The following is a 19,734-nucleotide window of genomic DNA, read 5'->3' as shown; positions in this document are numbered from 1 at the left end:
ATGGTTGCCTCAGACAACTTCCTCTCAAACCTAGAACCACGGTCTTGAAATTCAGCATACGCCCTTTCGCGCGCTTGGGCCACTGCTAGCTGCTCTTGCAAGTGTAAACGCTCAGCTCTTTTCTCTAATTCTTGTCTACGCTCTAACATCGCAAATTTCGCCATGAGTTCGGCAGTCTTAGCTCTTTCTTTCGCCCGACCGGAGGCAATTGATGACTTAGTCGACGATCCTTTTGTGAGGCGAGACGAGCCAGTAAGATTTGAACAATTTGATCGGCTTACCAAGCTGCTTTCTATTTTCTCCTTCGCGGAAGAAATCCACCGTTCTGTTTGTTCGATAAAATCAATCATCTCGGTGCTTTGTTCAACGTACCAGTCACTAGCTGCGTTGACATCTTCATCGTTTTCAAGGTCATCCATAAGGGCTGCGACCACCTTCTTCAACTCTTCGCTGGTGGCGCGAAACGCGGTTAACTCGTTTTCAACAGAATTTACATCGTCCGTATTTGCAGTCTTCTCAGTAATTCGCTCAACCTGCGGTTTAATTTTTCGTTGCAGCGAATAAGAATCCATCCATCGAAGTCGAGTGACATAGGCCGATCCTTTCTCTAAGCGTCGCTCTGGCCTCGCACTTTGAGCTGTACCAGCAATAATTTCCTTCGACTGATGCTCGTCCTCGTAAGTTTGTCCGTAACGGCTCCCGACTTCCATTATAATCAAATTTAACGTTTCAACGAATGAAGGGGCCAAAAACCATTGCTCCAACGCGTTTCTTAACTTCTTTAATGTCAAATATCCGATGCGGTAAACGTTACGATAAACGATGCGAAAGCAATATTCGATACGGTTGCTAGAGAAATAAACAAGGAAAATACAAGTTACTACAGCAAAACGACGAACCAAAACACAAGAATATAGAAATAACAGACTAAGCAGAAATGACGAGCCAAAAAATAATACTTACAAACGTTATATGGCCTTTAAAACGGACAAACGAAGCGATGTAGGAAAAAACGCAAAACCTAAAACTGTATCCTCCAAAGCACAAAACGAGAATGAATAAAAAGCAAAGACGCGAATTTATACTAATAAACTTAGGAACAATAGACAAAGTTATGCAGAAAAACTAACAGAATAATAATGAAAACGACATGCAAGCGTGACACACAAAAAAATGTTCCAAAACAAAAGAGTTCATTCATGAAGAATGCCGCCGCAACAGATATAATTTAGTTGGCAAAATTAAAATTACCATAGAACGTGGTTTTGTTAAACACCGTCTAAACTGTCTTTTAACAACTACCCAAAAACTTTTACAATACTTTTTTCGAGCCAGTGAACGCGACTTTTCATTGCTTGTGAGGATAAATTAGGGTAACTTGTTATGTAAAAGGAAGTGATAATTTCGATTAACTTAGCAATGAATTATATTGGTCATCTTAGTGGGATTTCATAGACAGCTTTTAACTAGTTTCTTGTTAGTAATTTATGATCACTATTCCTCTCGGTAAGCCGAGAATATATTGAAAATTTATGGTATCATTTAATAAATGTTTTTTTTGTTGTTTCAATGACAATAACAAGTTTGCGACATGGAATAAAACCATTGCGTTTTTAGTCCTAATTAAATGTTCTCCATCGATCATTACTGAAAATTACTTCTCCGTAAAAAGAATTGGTTGACAGTCAGTTTCTTCCACCGAACAAATCAGTTGCATGAAAATACGGGGGAAATCTTTTAACAAATTTTCTTAAGAGGTTCGAAAAGCTTGTAGCAAAATACTACAATTTTCAGCTGAGTAATGAGAAAATGTAAATAAAGCTCTTTGCAATGGAAATTCAAAGGAATGTTTATATAGTGTATTACTACTATTTCTCATCACGATTGCTCAAAATTGATTACTTGAAAATAGCTTGTTAAAAAGTGTCGGAATAATTCCTCGCGAAGCGAGGTTAATAAATTTGTCGGGCCGAGCCGGCCCGAGCGAAGCTAAGCCGCGCGAATTCGAGCGAAAAATATATTTATATATTTCGTTGAAGGTGTCCGCACTGTTGCCTAGCAACAGTAAAAAACAAAGTATGAATGACGTCAGACTGTCTGGCGTCATCTGGAGCAAAATTTGCATACATCGGGAAGGCTTGCGTGCGGGTCAAATTTCAACTGCAATGTTCATCAATTCACTGGATACAGAACTATCTCTCCAGAATCTTTTCCCTTTCTTCCAGAAATCTTTTTTTTGTGAAAGATTACATTGAAGAAATAACACGTTTTGTAGCCGCGGTAAAATAATTTTCCGTGGGAAATAAATTCATCGAACACGACAGTGCTTCACGCACGTTGTTCATTTCGTCGCGTCAGGAATAGCCTGTGGAACCTCCAAAAGACCATGCTCATAAAAATAGTTGCTATGTTCAGAAACCTTTTAATCTCCTCATTTGATGCTACAATAGGAGTAAAGAGGGCTTTCCACCCAGCCCAAGCTTTGCGAGGTTTTGCGAGTCACGTATTTCTAGTTTATCAATTGCAAATGGTGTTTTAAGCATGAAGATAAGAAATCTGCCGCATGGAGAATTAAATTGCACCAATATTCGTCACTGATTCGTCCTAATTAGCAAAGCCCGGCTTTGGTAAGTTCGATGGACAGTCTGAATAAGTTTAAAATTCTCCATCGTCACTAAAAATTAGTTTTTCCTAAAAAGAATTGGTGGACAGAAACGCAGGAAATAATATTTTAACAATTTTTTTTCAGCGCTTCGGAAAACTTGTAGGTGCCAAACATATGACAGGAAAATGCTCCAATTTTCAGTGCTAAGATATGCGATTTATAAACGTGAAATAGCTGTGTACAGTGGAACCCCGATTTTACGATCGTCGATCTAACCATATTCCCGATTTAAAGATCAACATTCTGTGTCCTGGCAAAAGTTATTTATAAATCCGGAGTTCGTTTACAACGATATCCCGACTTAACGATATGAAATCGATGTTCCACTGAGTAATAAGAAAACTTAAATGAAGCTGTTTGTAATAAATTGCTACTATTTCTGATAACAAGTCTCCGACAAGTTTGACTGTCAGTGTGAAAATTATTAAAGACACCCATGCCACTTACAATTCAGGCATGACACTGAACAAAATGGTTCGCTTGTGGTATATCTGACTCTGCATTTCCCGTGAAGGCTTACTAGAGTACCTAATCAATGATACAAAAGGAAGCTGAAAAAACTCCATTATTGTAGCAGTGAATAGTATTCATCCCCTCAGAGTATGATATGTACGGAATCTGACGTATCCGTCTATCATTCTTTCGGACAAGGGAACAGAGATAGCTTTTGAAAAGGTAAATAATTTATTGATCTGTTTGACCACAAATTCTGCCCTAAAATTGCTGAAAAATAGATTGTTTAAGACCTTTGTATTAAAAAATGATTAGTTTCCGGTATGGAGAAAAAACAATGCTAATAGTTCGTAATTAAAAACGCTAACTGTCGGCAAGTTTGATGTCAAGCCGGTTTCCCAGCTTAAACAGGGACTTTAATAATTTCAGAAACCCACACAGAATTCATGAGACTGATGTAAATGATTCGCCTTTGAATTACTTCAAAAAGTGGTGATAGATAAAAGACAGGTACCTCATAATAGTTGTTCTAACTTTGGATGGAAGGCCCAGTTAGGTGGCTACTTTCGTATCAATTAATTTGTAGTGCGTGTTTCAAATTGAAGAAATGGGCTAAGAAAATTTCGAACCTTCATCACCGACTCTCCCTCCCCCCACCCTACCCCCTCATTCCAAGGCATTCGACTCTTTCCGTGCTCGACTCTTTCCGTTATTCGAACCGGAAGTGTCAAGTTAATTCCTCGCGAAGCGAGGTTAATAAATTTGTCGGGCTGAGCCGGCCCGAGCGGAGCTAAGCCGCGCGAATTCGAGCGAAAATATATTTATATATTTCGTTGAGGGTGTCCGCACTGTTGCCTAGCAACAGTAAAAAAACAAAGTATGAATGACGTCAGACTGTCTGGCGTCATCTGGAGCAAAATTTGCATACATCGGGAAGGCTTGCGTGCGGGTCAAATTTCAACTGCAATGTTCATCAATTCACTGGATACAGAACTATCTCTCCAGAATCTTTTCCCTTTCTTCCAGAAATCTTTTTTTGTGAAAGATTACATTGAAGAAATAACACGTTTTGCAGCCGCGGTAAAATAATTTTCCGTGGGAAATAAATTCATCGAACACGACAGTGCTTCACGCACGTTGTTCATTTCGTCGCGTCAGGAATAGCCTATGGAACCTCCAAAAGACCATGCTCATAAAAATAGTTGCTATGTTCAGAAACCTTTTAATCTCCTCATTTGATGCTACAATAGGAGTAAAGAGGGCTTTCCACCCAGCCCAAGCTTTGCGAGGTTTTGCGAGTCACGTATTTCTAGTACATTATTCGTCCCGCTGAAACTGGGGGATCTCTAATGGCTCACAAAGAAAGGTCTCCAACAAGTTTACAGCATTTTTTGAAGGTATTTCTTTAAAAACGGAAAGATGCATGCAAGCGATACGTGTTCCCAACTGACGCTGCCAAGAGTAAAAGGCGACTTTGGCAAATACTTTTTTAACAGCTTTCGACCTCAAAAGGAATCACTCCATTGAAAAATAGTTGGCTAAATAGAATGGGCTGAGGAAAATAACCGCAAGTTTTGAAGTTTTTTCTGTCGGTTTCAAAGACAAAAAAGAAAGCTAAAGATTTGTATTGCAACAAACCTATAGGCTATTGCAGTTTTTGTCCTGTGGCAACTTACATGCTAACCATTTAATTTGAACAGGAAAAGAAACTTCAACAAAGTTCTGTGCACGATGCACACAATTAGAGCATTTTATTTTAACATGAACCTCATAATATGATAGATTCGTACCCTTCATTTTAGTAGTTATTACAACCCATTGCACCATTACTGAAAGCTAGCTATTAAAGTTACACTTTGCATGAATTTCGTGCTTATGTAATCTTAGAGCTTAGTAAATCTTGTAAGCTCCAAAAAAGGTGTGTGCGGCGTTCACCCACAGCCTACTCTCAGTGGCGGTCATTAAGCCGATGGTATCACCCCGCTTCAGCTTGATCACTCCACCAGTGTATGAACTGCCATAGTCGGCGCCTCCACTGCCGTGTGATGCCTGCAAAAGGGCGAAGAGGTCTCCGTTGACAGTAAGGGCTACGCGGTTGTAGCCAACAGGTCCACCGAAGTGGGGTTCAAAAAATACTTGGGCGTAAATATAATAAAACCCTCTCTTCGTTACTTTGATCTGACCATTTTCATTTGTGAACCCTTTAAATGTTGGTCCCTCCCGGAAATCGGTGATTGCTGAAGAAAACAAAAAGAACTTTGAGACGGTAAATCGTGGGTTGGAGATGAGCTTTATGTTTGCCAAAGGTTCAGGAGTCCTTTCGCTCAAAAAGACGTTTATTTTCCTTCGCAGTTTAATTCGAATTTCCAAGCCGAAGAGATATTGCACTCAAACAAATCATTAGCTGTTCGTGCTTAATCCAATCGTTTACCTGTATTGGCCGGAAAAAGTTGCGCTCTCGACGTTGTCCCTTCCAGCTGTCCAACTAGCACTTTTTTCTAAAGAGAAGAAAAAATATTATGTATACAGTGGACCTGAAAGCAGTCTGTGATATCCGAAGAGAAAGGTTTCTGGCAAAACTGTTTTCTGCGAAAATGGGAAAATTCAGATTGTCAATTTTAGAGTTAGTAATTGGAAAACTCGGCGCGAATAGTTTCCTCACTGGCTTTTCGCTCTCAAGGGGGTATCCGACCAGAAGAAGACAACTCTCCAACCGAAACTGATGTCACCGGTACATTAGGATTTCTTGGTTCCGAAGTTCAGAATATCTGTGAATAAAATGAACACTTGTAACCGATTAGATCTTAACGTTGTGTCACTGAATTCTCTTCCTGTTCGATCAAAGTCTCACCATTTAACACGAGAAGAGACTAATTTGGGTCATTTCCCTGAATTCTCATTTTTTAACTAGGAATCGTTTTACCGTGAATCAGTATTGTCAAAGGAAAGAAACCTTTTGCTAATAAATCACACGGGCTGTGTTAGGTGAGAGTTCTGTGAAGAAGACTGCTGAGCAGACGGCGAAACTCTTCTTCGATGGCAACCTATCCTGATTTTATCTCATTAATAGAGGCCTTTTTTGAACTTAACATTAAACACTTGCACCGTTTTCGGCGTCAGAAACTACTTAATGATATGTTAAAGATACTTACTGCGTTTGTCATCGCAGTCAGAAGTAAGAAAAGCAGAGCAGCTTGTCGCAACATGATTTGTGGTCAGTTAACAAACGAAATGGACGAAGCTCCTTCTTTCACGCAAAATACAGGCACGAGATATTTACGCTCTTGGTACAACCTGAAAGGAGTAATCACATACGAGAAAAGTGCGATCAATAAACATTAAACAGCTGAGTAATGAAAAAACTAAAATGGAGATTTTCACAATGTCTATAGCACCAAAAACAGGTAGAATGGGAAAGGGAATGTAGAATATGATTGTTACTTTTTTTCTTAATCACCATTTCTCACAGTTTCTTGAAAACAGATTGTTAAAAACTAATAGAATAATATATTAATTAATGTTTTCGTTTTGTAATGTAGCTATAAATTTGCGCTGTGAGGTAAAAAACTGTGCTTATATTTCGTAAAACAACAGCGTCTGGCAAGTTTGATTTCAATCTAGTTTTCCAACCCAAACAGCTATTCAAATAAATTAAAACAAATCCACTTTTAATTCAAGATCTTTCACTGTAAAATTGAATTCGAACCGTTTCAGACTATAAAAAAATTGTTAATTATGAAAACTGTTTTTCATCCAGTGTAGGTGATTTTTCATTGCCTGTGAAGTTAAATTTTGGTAATTAGTTACGTAATAGGTAGGTGGTAAAACGTGCAATGAATTATATCGATCATCTCAGTGTGATTAAGTTATTGGACGCATACACTTGTCTTTGTCATTCTTTGTAACAAGGGAACAGTAAAACCTGTTGAGATTCTTAATAGCTTCTTGTTGCTATATTTTGATTACGATATCACTTAGTCGTTAAATTATAGATTGTTGAAAATTCATGGAATCATTTAGTAAATGTTTTAGTTGATTTATTGAAAATAACAAGTTTCAGACAGGGAGTAAAACCGTTGCGAGTTTAGTCGTAATTAAAAACGTAATTAAAAGTCTCCGTCATCACTGAAATTACTTTTTCCTAAAAAAATTAATTGAGGTGCTTCCTTCCGCGAAACAAGCCAGCTACATAAAAAACAGGAAAAACATTTTAACAATTTTTGTTAGGCACCAAGCGTGTGACAGAAAAGTGCTCAACTTTTTGCTGCTAATATTTGCTTTTTATCAGCTTTAAACAGCTGAGTGATAAGAAAACTTATGGGAAGTTGTTTCCAACGGAAATTCAAAGGAATGTAAATAGGTTACCGCTACTGTTTTTCTAATTACGATTGCTCACAGTTATTTGAAAAAAGATCGTTAAAAATTAAGTGTCGGAAAGATTTATCAATGTTCTTGTTTTGTCATCATGAAGATAAGAAATCTGCCACTTGGATGAAAAACTGTGCCGATCTTTTTCGTAATTATAAACGGCAGCCTCCGGCAAGTTTGAACAATTTCAAAGACACACACTCCAAACCTTCTTCTTCTTCTTCTTATCGTCGCTAACGTCATATATTTTTTTTCACAAGGCAAATGCACCACGGGTATCGCCCCAAATGTCTCGGGAAATGAAGATATTATGCAAGGCATCACTTTGATTTTCATTCTGAAGTATCCATCTACACATCCTGCCTTAACATAGCCGTTCCTAATAGAAGACCGAATAGAAAGTTTTCTTTCTGGTCAAATTTATCATACATACCTTGGATAACGTGATCCTAAGATAAAGATGATCCGGACCTTGATTCCTTTGATGTAAATCTTCAAAACCTACGAAAGATAAAGACGCAGACAGTTAACTTGAGCTTAGTTCAGATTCATGTCTTGATATATGTATTTTTCAGTCACCGACAGGCATACTCCGAGGTCTAACTACAGGAGTTGAACCTACGACCTTCCGATTACTAGTTTGGGTGTCTACCGCTAAGCCAAAGGAGACTCGCGGTAGCTAGGCCATTAAACTAGTCTCATGTGACAAACATCCTGCATACTGCTAGGATTTAAATGGTGCCAAGAGCTATATGCGCAATTCATATCTTATTCTCAACCTACCTGGACGAAGGCCTCTGTTGCAAGTTCCCAAAGGAAATGTCCTTCGCTTGAAGAGGCAGCAGAATTTATGATGAAATAGGTGTGGTGAATGTAGCTCTCCAATTGGCTGGTGGTGACGTCACGAATCAGCGATTGGCCATCAACAAGGCAAACACTAAGTGACAGCTGTCAGTTTTAGGAGATTGATAAGCCTAGCAATATCAATAAGAATTTCCCAAAAAGTAAACTCATTGTTATTCCCAGCCCTCCAATCTCGTTGAGTTCCCAAAGCAACTCTCTCCTTAAAGGTTGATATGTTTCAATAGAATTTTCGATTAGCACGAAAGTCACGTTTGTCCACAAACTGAACCATTTTGGTAGAATTATTAACGGAATAAAGGTAGTTTATAGTTGTGCTATTGACTGCAAGTTTTACTTTTTCATTATTTCGAGTATAAAACCGCTCTTATCATACTACTGCTAGACAAAGTAGTGTTGCTCTCGATTTCGCCGCGAGCAACTCTAACGCCTCTTTCGTGCTTAGCAACCTCCGCTTGCATCCACAATTCGACAATCGCGCTCTGTTCGTTTACCATTTCTTAAAAAACAGCATTGAGCCGAAGTTAAAACAAGGCTGGCTGCTCAGTCCCATGCTAAAGTCCCACAGAAATGATTTCTTTTTTACGTTTTGCACAGTGCAAGATTGGCTTATTCTCTTGAAAATGTTATTAAACGTGCTATTCGCTATTCCGATTAAATTAAATGTTTTCTTGCTAAATGAATTGCAAGAAAAACCCGGTTAAAAAAAGTAGGGATCAAAGAAAGCAAAACATATTAACGCACGACTTAAGTTTGTTTAAATGTTTTAAAATTCAGTTAACTGTTGCCTTTTATGAGAAGCCAAGAGCAGGACTGCATAGGCGCTATATTTAACAATTAGATTATGAACTCGAAATTTTAACTATCACGCATAGAAATCGAAAGAGATAAGCCAATTGTTTTAGTAAAAATCTGCCAGTTGTTCAAATCTTAACAACAAGACAGGTTAACGTTTTATGTTTGAAAAATGATATAAATAGGTCACCCCACGCGCTATTCACTCTACTCACTATCTACTTAACAATTAGATTATTCGCTCTCGATTTCTATCGCATGATAGCTGATGAGGGCGCAGCCCGAATCAGCTATCATGCATAGAAATCGAGAGCGAATAATCTAATTGTTTTAGTATAAATCTACTAGTCGTTCAAAACTAAACAAGTAAATTTATTATATCCTCATCGCAGACACTTCGAAAACGCGACGAAGCGGCCGCCATTTTGTTGAAAACCGCTACTCACTATCTATCACAGAATAGATAGCGAGTAGCGTAGCCAATCAGAGAACGGCATTCTTGATAGAACACTAGTAGATTTATACTAAAACAGAATAGATACTGTGTAGCATAGCCATGTGCTAAGATAACTGAGAGCATTCGTGATAAAAGGCTAGTAGATTTAAATACTAACAATTTATATTGCCACGGAAAATACTTTGCTTAGACAATCAAAATAATACCAAGTGAAAAATGTTTTAAGTTCCCAATTATTAAATCTTCAACCACTTAGACGGATGTAAAATTTTATTCAGGGAAAGGTTCAGCTCAGTCTACATTATGCATTGGCATTGTTTTCACGTGAAAATTTGCCGGAGAAACCAGAGGCAGCATTATTGGTGACAAACCATACCATCAGGTAACCAAAGCGACGCTTTCATTGGAGTGATCTTTTGTTTACACTGTTCTTCAAGAATTTCTGTGTTCCTCACAGTTACGCTACTTCTCTCTGATGAACTACAAGGAAAACGTAGGTAGCATAAAAAAAACCATGCAAACAATCGTAAAAACAAAACATTTCAACCCTGAAAACAACGATGGGATGAAAGGCTGTTTTCAATTCGCGAATTAGCAGGGCTATTTTAAACAAAGGCCCTTAAAAATTTAGAATAATTATTTTAAATTAGGCTTTTACAATTATGGTTGTAATTGAAAATTTAAGATGAGACGTCCTAGTTAAAAACAAACCATCGAGGCGTGTTTGCAACCAACCAATAAGAACCTTTATTTTTTCTGTACAGCGCATGAGAGAATTTTATAATCAATCGAATACGTAAAACTTTTTTCTGCGCAATTCTTTCTAGTCCCTATGTTATAATAGAATTGGTTCATGCTTTTAGCTGTCCGTATATCGAGTTTTGGATGCATGCTGGAAGTTTGGAGAGCACGAGAGAAGAGTAAGATTTATCGTCACATTTAGGCAAGTTAACAAGACTCGAATACGTTTATCAGTGATTCTTCAGTGTGTGAACTATTTTAAAGGAATTTTTATGGATTAAAGGTCAGTTCATAACTCTGCTTACAGACTGGTTTTTTTGTTGTGCTGTTGACTGCAAATTTTACTTGTTTCCATTATTTTGAGTATAAAACCGCTCTTATTGTACTACTGCTAGACAAAGTAGTGTTGCTCTCGATTACGCCGCGAGCAACTCTAACGCCTCTTTCGTGCTTAGCAACCTTCGCTTGCATCCCTCATAACTCGACAATCGCACTCTGTTCGTTTTCCATTTCTTAAAAAACAGCATTGAGCCGAAGTTAAAACAAGGCTGGCTGCTCAGTCCCATGCTAAAGACCCACAGGAATGATTTCTTTTTTACGCTTTGCACAGTGCAAGTTTGGCTTATTCTCTTGAAAATGTTATTGAACGTGCTATTCGCTATTCCAATGAAATTAAAGGTTTTCTTGCTAAATGTATTGCAAGAAAAAACCAGTTGAAAAAAGTAAGGACCAAAGAAGGCAAAACAAATTAACGGACCACTTTAGTTTGATAAACATGTTTTAAAGTTCCGTTAACTGTTGCCTTTTGTGAGGAGCCAAGTGCGGGGCTGGATAGGCGCCATATTTAACGATTAGATTATGAGCTCGAAATTTCAACTGTCACGCATAGAAATCGAGAGCGAATAATCCAGGTTTTAGTAGAAATCTGTTTCCTTATTCTCACTTAATTTCGCGAGTATTTAATTTCGCGATGTTCGCGATTATAGGACACGCGAAGAATAAACTCGCGAAATTTAATACTGTGTTAATGAAATTCAAGCTGTTGTGTTATTACTGTTATTGTAACATATCTCAGCTTCATGTTTTGGAGTTTTTTTGTTTGATTTTGTCCATCAGTTATCTTCCAGTGCATCCCTCTCGCTGTCAGAACTGTCCTCTGCCGCTAAGTTCTTCAAAATCTCAATTGAGCAGTCGTCAAACTTTACATCTGTTGGTTCTTTCTAATTGTCACTCAGTTCTGAGGTCAGAGCTACCTTCACATTAAAGATTCGAAGAAAATCGCGAAATTTAATACACTCCCAATTTTAATTTCATTTCCGAATCGCGAAATTTAATACTCGCGAAATATGGCGCTTGACTTTTAGCGAAATTAAATACTCGCAAAATTTAGTGAGAATAATATAGTTGTTCAAATCTTAAGAACAAGACAGGTTCACGTTTTTTCTTTGAACAATGATATAAACAGGTCACCCTACGCGCTACTCACTCTACTCACTATCTACAACAGAATAGATAGTGAGTAGTATAGCCAGTACTAAGAGAACTGACAGCATTCATGATAGAAGGCTAGTAGATTTAAGTACTAAAAATTGATGTTGCCACGGAAGATACTTCGCTTGGACAATCAAAATAATATAAAGTGAAAGATGTGTTTAAGGTTCCAATTATTAAATCTTCAACCACTTAGACGGATGTAAGATTTTATTCAGGGAAAGGTTCAGCTCAGTCTTCATTATGCATTGGCATTGTTTTCACGTGAAAAATTTCCGCCGGCAACACCAGAGACAGCATTATTGGTGACAAACAATACCTTCAGGTAACCAAAGCGACGCTTTCATTCGAGTGATCTTTTGTTTACATTTTCAGAATTTCTGGCTTGTTTCCCCTCAAATATTCCTCACAGTTACGCTACTTCTGTCTGATGAACTACAAGGAAAACGTAGGTAGCATAAAAGAAACCATGCAAACAATCATAAAAACAAAACATTTCAACCCTGAAAACAACGATGGGATGAAAGGCTGTTTTCAATTCGCGAATTAGCAGGGCTATTTTAAACAAAGGCCCTTAAAAATTTAGAATAATTATTTTAAATTAGACTTTTACAATTATGGTTGTAATTGAAAATTTAAGATGAAACGTCCTAGTTAAAACCAAACCATCGTGGCGTGTTTGCAACCAACCAATAAGAACATTTATTTTTTCTGTATAGCACATGAGAAAATTTTGTAATCAATCGATTACGTAAAACTTTTTTCTCCGCAATACTTTCTAGTCCCTATGTTATAATAAAATTGGTTCATGCTTTTAGCTGTGCGTATATCGAGTTACGGATGCATGCTGGAATTGGAGAGCACGAGAGAAGAGTAAGATTTATCGTCACATTTAGGAAAGTCAACAAGACTCGAATACGTTTATCGGTGACTCTTCAGTGTTTGAACTATTTTGAAGGAATTTTTAATGGAATAAAGGTTAGTTCATAACTCTACTTACAGACTAGTTTATTGTTGTGCTATTGACTGCAAGTTTTACTTGTTTCCATTATTTCGAGTATAAAACCGCTCTATGATACCACTGCTAGACAAAGTAGTGTTGCTCTCGATTACGCCGCGAGCAACTCTAACGCCTCTTTCGTGCTTAGCAACCTCCGCTTGCATCTCTCATAACTCGACAATCCCACTCTGCTCGTTTACTATTTCTTAAAAAACATCATTGAGCCGGAGTTAAAACAAGGCTGGCTGCTCAGTCCCATGCTAAAGACCCACAGGAATGACTTATTTTTTACGCTTTGCACGGTGCAAGTTTGGCTTATTCTCTTGAAAATGTTATTGAATGTGCTATTCCCTATTCCAATTCAATTAATTCAATTAAAGGTTTTCTTACTAAATGAATTGCAAGAGAAACCCGCTTGAAAAAGGTAGGGATCAAAGAAAGCAAAACAAATTAACGGACGACTTTTAAAATTCATTTAACTGTTGCTTTTTATGAGGAGCCAAGAGCGGAACTGGATAGGCGCCATATTTAACAATTAGATTATGAGCTCGAAATTTCAACTGTCACGCATAGAAATCGAGAGCGAATAATCCAGATTTTAGTAGAAATCTGTTACCTTATTCTCACTAAATTTGGCGATAATGGCGATTTTGAAAAAAAAAACAAAATTTAATACTAGTGAAATATAGGACACGCGAAGAATAAAATGGCGAAATTTAATACTATATTAACGAAATTCAAGCTGTTGTGTTGTTACTGTTATTGTAACATGTATCAGCTTCATGTTTAGGAGTTTTTGTGTTTGGTTTTGTCCATCAGTTATCTTCCAGTGCATCCCTCTCGCTGTCAGAACTGTCCTCTACTGCTAAGTTCTTCAAAATCTCAATTATGCAGTCGTCAAACTATTCATTTGTTGGTTCTTTCTAATTGTCTCTCAGTTCTAAGCTCAGAGCTACCTTCACGTCAAAGATTCGAAGAAAATCGCGAAATTTAATACACTCCAATTCTAATTTCATCTCAAAATCGCGAAATTTAATACTCACGAAATTTTATGAGAATAAGATAGTTGTTCAAATCATAATAACAAGGTAGGTTCACGTTTTTTCTTTGAATAATGATATAAATAGATCACCCCACTCGCTACTCACTCTACTTACTATCTACAACAGAATAGATAGTGTGTAGCATAGCCACGCACTAAGAGAACTGAGAGCATTCGTGATAGAAGGCTAGTAGATTTAAATACTAAAAATTGATATTGCCACGGAAGATACTTCGCTTGGACAATCAAAATAATATAAAGTGAAAGATGTGTTTAAGTTTCCAATAATTAAATCTTTAACCACTTAGACGGATGTAAAATTTTATTCAGGGAAAGGTTCAGCTCAGTTTTCATTATGAATTGGCATTATTTTCACGTGAAAATTTGCCGGAGACACCAGAGACAGCATGATTGGTGACAAACCATACCATCAGGTAACCAAAGCGACGCTTTTATTTGATTGATCTTTTCTTTACATTTTCCAGAATTTCTGGCTTGTTTCCCCTCAAATGTTCCTCACAGTTAGGCTACTTTTGTTTGATAAACTACAAGGAGAACGTAGGTAGCATAAAAGAAACCATGCAAACAATCCTAAAAAGAAATCATTTCAACCCTGAAAACAACGATGGGATGAAAGGCTGTTTTCAATTCGCAAATTAGCAGGGCTATTTTAAACAAAGGCCCTTAAATTTTAGAATAATTATTTTATATGTAAATTCCACTTTTACAATTATGGTTGCTATTGAAAATTTTAGATGAAACGTCCTAGTTCAAACCAACCCATCGTGGCGTTTTTGCAACCAACCGATAAGAACATTTATTTTTTTTCTCTTGCACGCATGAGAGAATTTTGTAATCAATCGATTACGTAAAACTCTTTTCTGCGCAATACTTTCTGGTCCCTATGTTATAATAGAATTGGTTCATGCTTTTAGCTGTGCGTATATCGAGTTATGGATGCATGCTGGAAGTTTGGAGAGCACGAGAGAAGAGTAAGATTTATCGTCACATTTAGGCAAGTCAACAACACTGGAATACGTTTATCAGCGATTCTTCAGTGTGTGAACTATTTTAAAGGAACTTTTAATGGAATAAAGGTTAGTTCATAACTCTACTTACAGACTAGTTTATTGTTGTGCTGTTGACTGCAGGTTTTTACTTGTTTCCATTATTTCGAGTATAAAACCGCTCTCATGATACTACTGCCAGAGAAAGTAGTGTTGCTCTCTATTACGCCGCGAGCAACTCTAACGCCTCTTTCGTGCTTAGAGTAACCTTCGCTTGAATCCACAATTCGACAATCGTACTCTGTTTGTTTACCATTTCTTAAAAAAAACATCATTAAGCCGGAGTTAAAACAAGGCTGGCTGCTCAGTCCCATGCTAAAGTCCCACAGAAATGATTTGTTTTTTACGCTTTGCACGGTGCAAGTTTGGCTGATTCTCTTGAAAATGTTATTGAACGTGCTATTCGCTATTCCAATTAAATTAAAGGTTTTCTTGCTAAATGAATTGCTAGAAAAACCGGGTTAGAAAAAATAGTGATCAAAGAAAGCGAAATAAATTAACGAACGACTATAGTTTGTTTAAGCCGTGACAATTTTAAATTTCAGTTAACTGTTAACTATGAGGAGTCAAGGGAAGGGCTGGATAGGCCCCATATTTAACAATTAGATTATGAGCTCGAAATTTTAACTATCACGCATAGTAATCGAGAGTGATAATCCAATTGTTTTAGTACAAATCTGCTAGTTGTTCAAATCTTAACAACAAGACAGGTTCACGTTTTTTTCTTTGAATAATGATATAAATAGGTCACCCCACTCGCTACTCACTCTACTCACTATCTACAGAAGAATAGATAGTGAGTAGCATAGCCACGCACTAAGAGAACTGACAGCATTCGTGATAGAAGGCTAGTAGATTTAAATACTAAAAATTGATATTGCCACGGAAGATACTTCGCTTGGACAATTAAAATAATATAAAGTGAAAGATGTGTTTAAGTTTCCAATAATTAAATCTTTAACCACTTAGACGGATGTAAAATTTTATTCAGGGAAAGGTTCAGCTCAGTCTTCATTATGCATTGGCATTGTTTTCACGTGAAAATTTGCCGCCGGCAACACCAGAGACAGCATTATTGGTGACAAACCATACCATCAGGTAACCAAAAAAGCGACGCTTTCATTGGAGTGATCTTTTGTTAACATTTTCCAGAATTTCTGGCTTATTCCCATTCAAATGTTCCTCACAGTTACGCTGCTTCTGTCTGATGAACTACGAGGAAAACGTATGTAGCATAAAAGACACCATGCAAACAATCCTTAAAAAATATATTTCACACAAAGCACCGATGAGATGGAAGATTTTTTCTCTCCCTTAAATTTTAGAATAATAATTTTTTTAAATTAGGCTTTTACAATTAATGGTTCTTGAGAAGCAGCGAACGTCTTAAAGACTTTTGGAAAACCAGAGAGGTTCCATTATAAACCGAAACTGCCGTTGAAATCCCTGTTTATCTGGGAAAATATGGTTCATAGTTGGATTTGGATGTAAATACTGCATGTCGAGTAAATAAAGGACAAAGTTTAGTACCGTAAGTGTAGAATTTCATAAGGGCAGACAGAGCCTAATAATTAAGAGCGGCTGCCAGAAAGAATCGAAAACTGCATTTCAGCGACCACTTGGTCGAATTTCTGATATTTCGCCTGAAAATACCCTTGGGTTAACTATTTTCGAAAATCATATTTCAAAGTTCCAAGGTATTTTATTTTTTGAGAAAATTGCAAGAGTTTGAAATGCGGCCTAGGTGCGGTCACGGGCCGATGAAAACCGCGAACATTTAGGTCAAAGGACGAAGCTTTGTTCACGGTGTAAAATTACCCAATGAACTTGAAACTTTGCAAAAACGTAGACCAACCATCTCACAAGAAAATTAATACAATAAACATTCCAAACTCGGTGGAGAATTCACTACTCTGATACCCTCAAAAAATCAACGGTCCAGGATGTGCATTACTGTAAGTCAAAAAACCAAAAACTGACACTTATACTTGAACGTCGTTTTTTTTTTTTTTGCGGGAAAGACCAAAGCTGGAAAGGTGGGCTCTCGGATCCCTTCTACAGTCCTTAAGCTTGACACGGTCAACATCACCAGGGTAGTTGTAGCTTGGCCCACAAGCAGTACTTTTCTAAAAAGCGCCCTGAACGCGTAACTGCCTACCCAGGATCACGTGCGCGTTACCCACATCAGCGAAGTGAATATCGAGTTACAGTTGTTTAGTGTTACACTGGCTTATTGATTTGCCGGCCGTCGCTGCTAAAAAACGAACACTCAAAACAACAAGGCAGGAACAAAGTTACACGTTTTTCTCCATTTTACTGATCGACTGCTTCACTTAACAAGATAAAAGAGCTGCAAAGTTTGATTTGCACTACTTTTTCCTGCGACATCGAAATGGTATGCAAATTTGTTGCACATGTTTCGTAGGCTAATTGACCGGAGTAAATATATTATTTTAGAGCAGAATAGGAAAGAAATCTGGGATCGAAAAACATTAATTATATATATAAATGACTGTCTTCAGTCAGTCTGATTAGTTTTAGGGCCCAATATGTGATGTTTGGAAACATTCACGGGCTCCAGATGTCAAGTGTTTGTGAATCGGTTCTGATCTCATAATTCGTGACGTGAATTGCGAGCCGCAAGTATCGCACGCATATTCGATCTTCCTTGAGTGGGAAAGAGTTTGAATGAGAGCTTGAAAATTGGAACAAATAAAGTTCTTTTCTTCGTCTTTTGAGATATGAGATTTAATTTAGAGAAAATGACATACCAGAAACATTTTGATTTTAATGAAAATAGGCATTAGTTTCAAGGCCATTTTGAGTAGCGTACACAAATCTGCATGCTTTAGAAAGTAGCCAGCGAGTTTGGAATGTTTATTGTATTAATTTTCTTGTGAGATGGTTGGTCTAGGTTTTTGCAAAGTTTCAAGTTCATTGGGTAATTTTACACCGTAAACGAAGCTTCGTCCTTTGACCTAAATTTTCGCGGTTTTCATCGGCCCGTGACTGCACCTAGGCCGCATTTCAAACTCTTGCAATTTTCTCAAAAAAAAAAATACCTTGGAACTTTAAAATTTGATTTTCGAAAATAGTTAATCCAAAGATATCTTCAGACGAAATATCAGAAATTCGACCAAGTGGTCGCTGAAATGCAGTTTTCGATTCTTACAGGCAGCCGCTCTTAAGACTTCATTGGCTGCTCATGTCAGCAAGCACTACTTTGGAATACTTCTTCAAATTAAACAACTTTGTTTAGTTTCACTAGATTTCATGAAACTCGTTCAACAAAAGTTCTTACAGCATTAACAATAATCAAAAGGACAAGATTTCGGCAGAAGTTGCCACAATTAGCGAAAAAATTGGCCAGGAAATTAGAAGCGACGTAGAATTATGGGACAAATACAGTGACAAATGACAACTGCAAAGTTTAGTTGAAAGAATAAAAGAGATGAATAATTATTGAACTTAATATTATGATATTTTCGAATTTCTGTCCGCTTGATGGACCTCCAAATGAAGAGGCACGGTGTGAAATAAAATGGTGATCAGTTGTCCCCAGTGAGCAGTGAGGAGATGTATGAGGAACGGCTACTGTTTCATAGTATCTCCAGTGAGATCAACAGGCGGTGGTAGACTGGCGGCCATAAATTGTTCTGAAGATTGTTGTGAGTGGTGCCCATCTATCAAAGAGCCCGTCAGGTCGACAGTATTGGACATGTTCGAGCCGAGAGAGTGGGCGAATTGTATTTCACCCGAACGCACATTAAGACGAGCTTGAACTTAAGACTACCGTTTTTTCGAGGATGTAATGTAAGTGAGATTCCAGGGTATCAAACAGCTACCAGAATGTGAAGTGAGTATTGTTGCAGACATCATAGTAATGCGTACGTCCATATTAGACTAGCTCAATCACGCAGATAAAAAGACATTAGGCCGAAAAAAAAATGACTTCGTGATATTATGTGTCTGTTATCGGCGCGGCCTGGCGATCACACCAAGAATAAGCAGACGATTTTTTCGATTCCACCAGACAGAAAAGGTAGAATTAAGGACGGTGCCTACTTTTGTTACTGCGCATACGTTCTGTGCATCTCGAGATACTCGGGTTTCCTAGGCCTATGGGTGTTACCTACTAATACAGGGATATCTTTGCGCGCAGAAAGCAGAACCTAGCAAATTCTTTTGGTAACCAAAAAGAAAATTGGGGGTAACCATACATTTTTCCGCGACAATAAAGTTTCAATTTGGTAAAAAAAAAAAGCCAAACATTGCTTTGTATTTAACTGTTTTTTAGAATAATTATTGCTTAAATGTCTCTAGAACTGGATTTCAATATCCCTTGTCAATTAAGGTCTGCTTTCCCCGCATAGTAATAAACTGCGCAAAAATACTTCTTTATTAGTAGGCACCGTCCTTAATTAAGACGGCCAAATGGTATGTTGCTGCATGGCGTCCAGTTACACTTCATAAGGGTGAATGTGACCGTGCTGGCATTCCGAACACTAACTATAACGCATAACCCAAGTGGCAAAGTGCAGTATGAAGATCTATAATCAAATTTTCCTGTTTCGTTTGTGGCCCATTCTCGAAACTATGAGCTCGATTTCGGTTCATTAGGATCGGCTTATATCTCTATGAAACAATGGAGACATGGGGTTTGGGGTACGCGGTTTCGGCTAATTATAATTGCTAAAATTAATTATAAGTGTTAAAGTTAGTGCTAAAATACAAAGCAAGGTATAGCATTTTTATTAAATTAAAGCTTTATTATCTTTGAAAAATTCATGGTTA

At 37.5% G+C, this 19,734-nt stretch overlaps 3 protein-coding genes across 8 annotated transcripts in view; 1 reads left to right on the top strand and 2 right to left on the bottom strand.

Moving 5' to 3' along the window:
• The window catches only part of LOC146467294 (uncharacterized), a 285,496-nt gene that overhangs the window by 99,712 nt on the left and 166,050 nt on the right, over positions 1–19,734 (top strand). The gene's annotated exons all lie outside the window — the stretch shown is intronic.
• Positions 1–19,734, bottom strand: part of LOC146467299 (C-type lectin domain family 4 member G-like) — a 134,244-nt gene that overhangs the window by 38,215 nt on the left and 76,295 nt on the right. The gene's annotated exons all lie outside the window — the stretch shown is intronic.
• On the bottom strand, positions 4,839–8,322 carry LOC146467303 (tumor necrosis factor ligand superfamily member 11-like). 2 transcript variants are annotated; one of them, XM_085126226.1, is made up of 5 exons: positions 8,270–8,322; positions 7,920–7,987; positions 6,271–6,412; positions 5,550–5,616; positions 4,839–5,355 (listed from the first exon to the last, which is right to left on the bottom strand). In XM_085126226.1, exons 3-5 carry the CDS (start codon positions 6,322–6,324, stop codon positions 5,009–5,011), a joined length of 468 nt encoding a protein of 155 aa, XP_084982352.1. In that variant the 5' UTR covers positions 6,325–6,412; positions 7,920–7,987; positions 8,270–8,322; the 3' UTR covers positions 4,839–5,008. The 2 variants fall into 2 exon arrangements, with proteins under 2 accessions (XP_084982352.1, XP_084982353.1); XM_085126227.1 differs by having other exon boundaries at positions 6,271–6,362; positions 8,270–8,304.

Source organism: Pavona decussata, unplaced genomic scaffold, assembly GCF_977016875.1.
Source record: "Pavona decussata unplaced genomic scaffold, jaPavDecu1.1 SCAFFOLD_137, whole genome shotgun sequence".
In the NCBI taxonomy this organism is placed as follows: domain Eukaryota; kingdom Metazoa; phylum Cnidaria; class Anthozoa; order Scleractinia; family Agariciidae; genus Pavona; species Pavona decussata.
Note: the sequence above shows the minus strand (reverse complement) of the source record. Positions and strands in the feature narration are given on the sequence as shown.

What these genes read in the sequence shown, in the direction of transcription:
- LOC146467303 (XM_085126226.1), bottom strand. Translation starts at nt 6,324, where the DNA reads ATGTTGCGACAAGCTGCTCTGCTTTTCTTACTTCTGACTGCGATGACA. An exon ending in TGACTGCGATGACAAACGCA is followed by an intron (nt 5,617 to 6,270) that starts GTAAGTATCTTT and finishes TCTTCTCTTTAG; the next exon opens with AAAAAAGTGCTAGTTGGACA. An exon ending in ACTTTTTCCGGCCAATACAG is followed by an intron (nt 5,356 to 5,549) that starts GTAAACGATTGG and finishes TGTTTTCTTCAG; the next exon opens with CAATCACCGATTTCCGGGAG.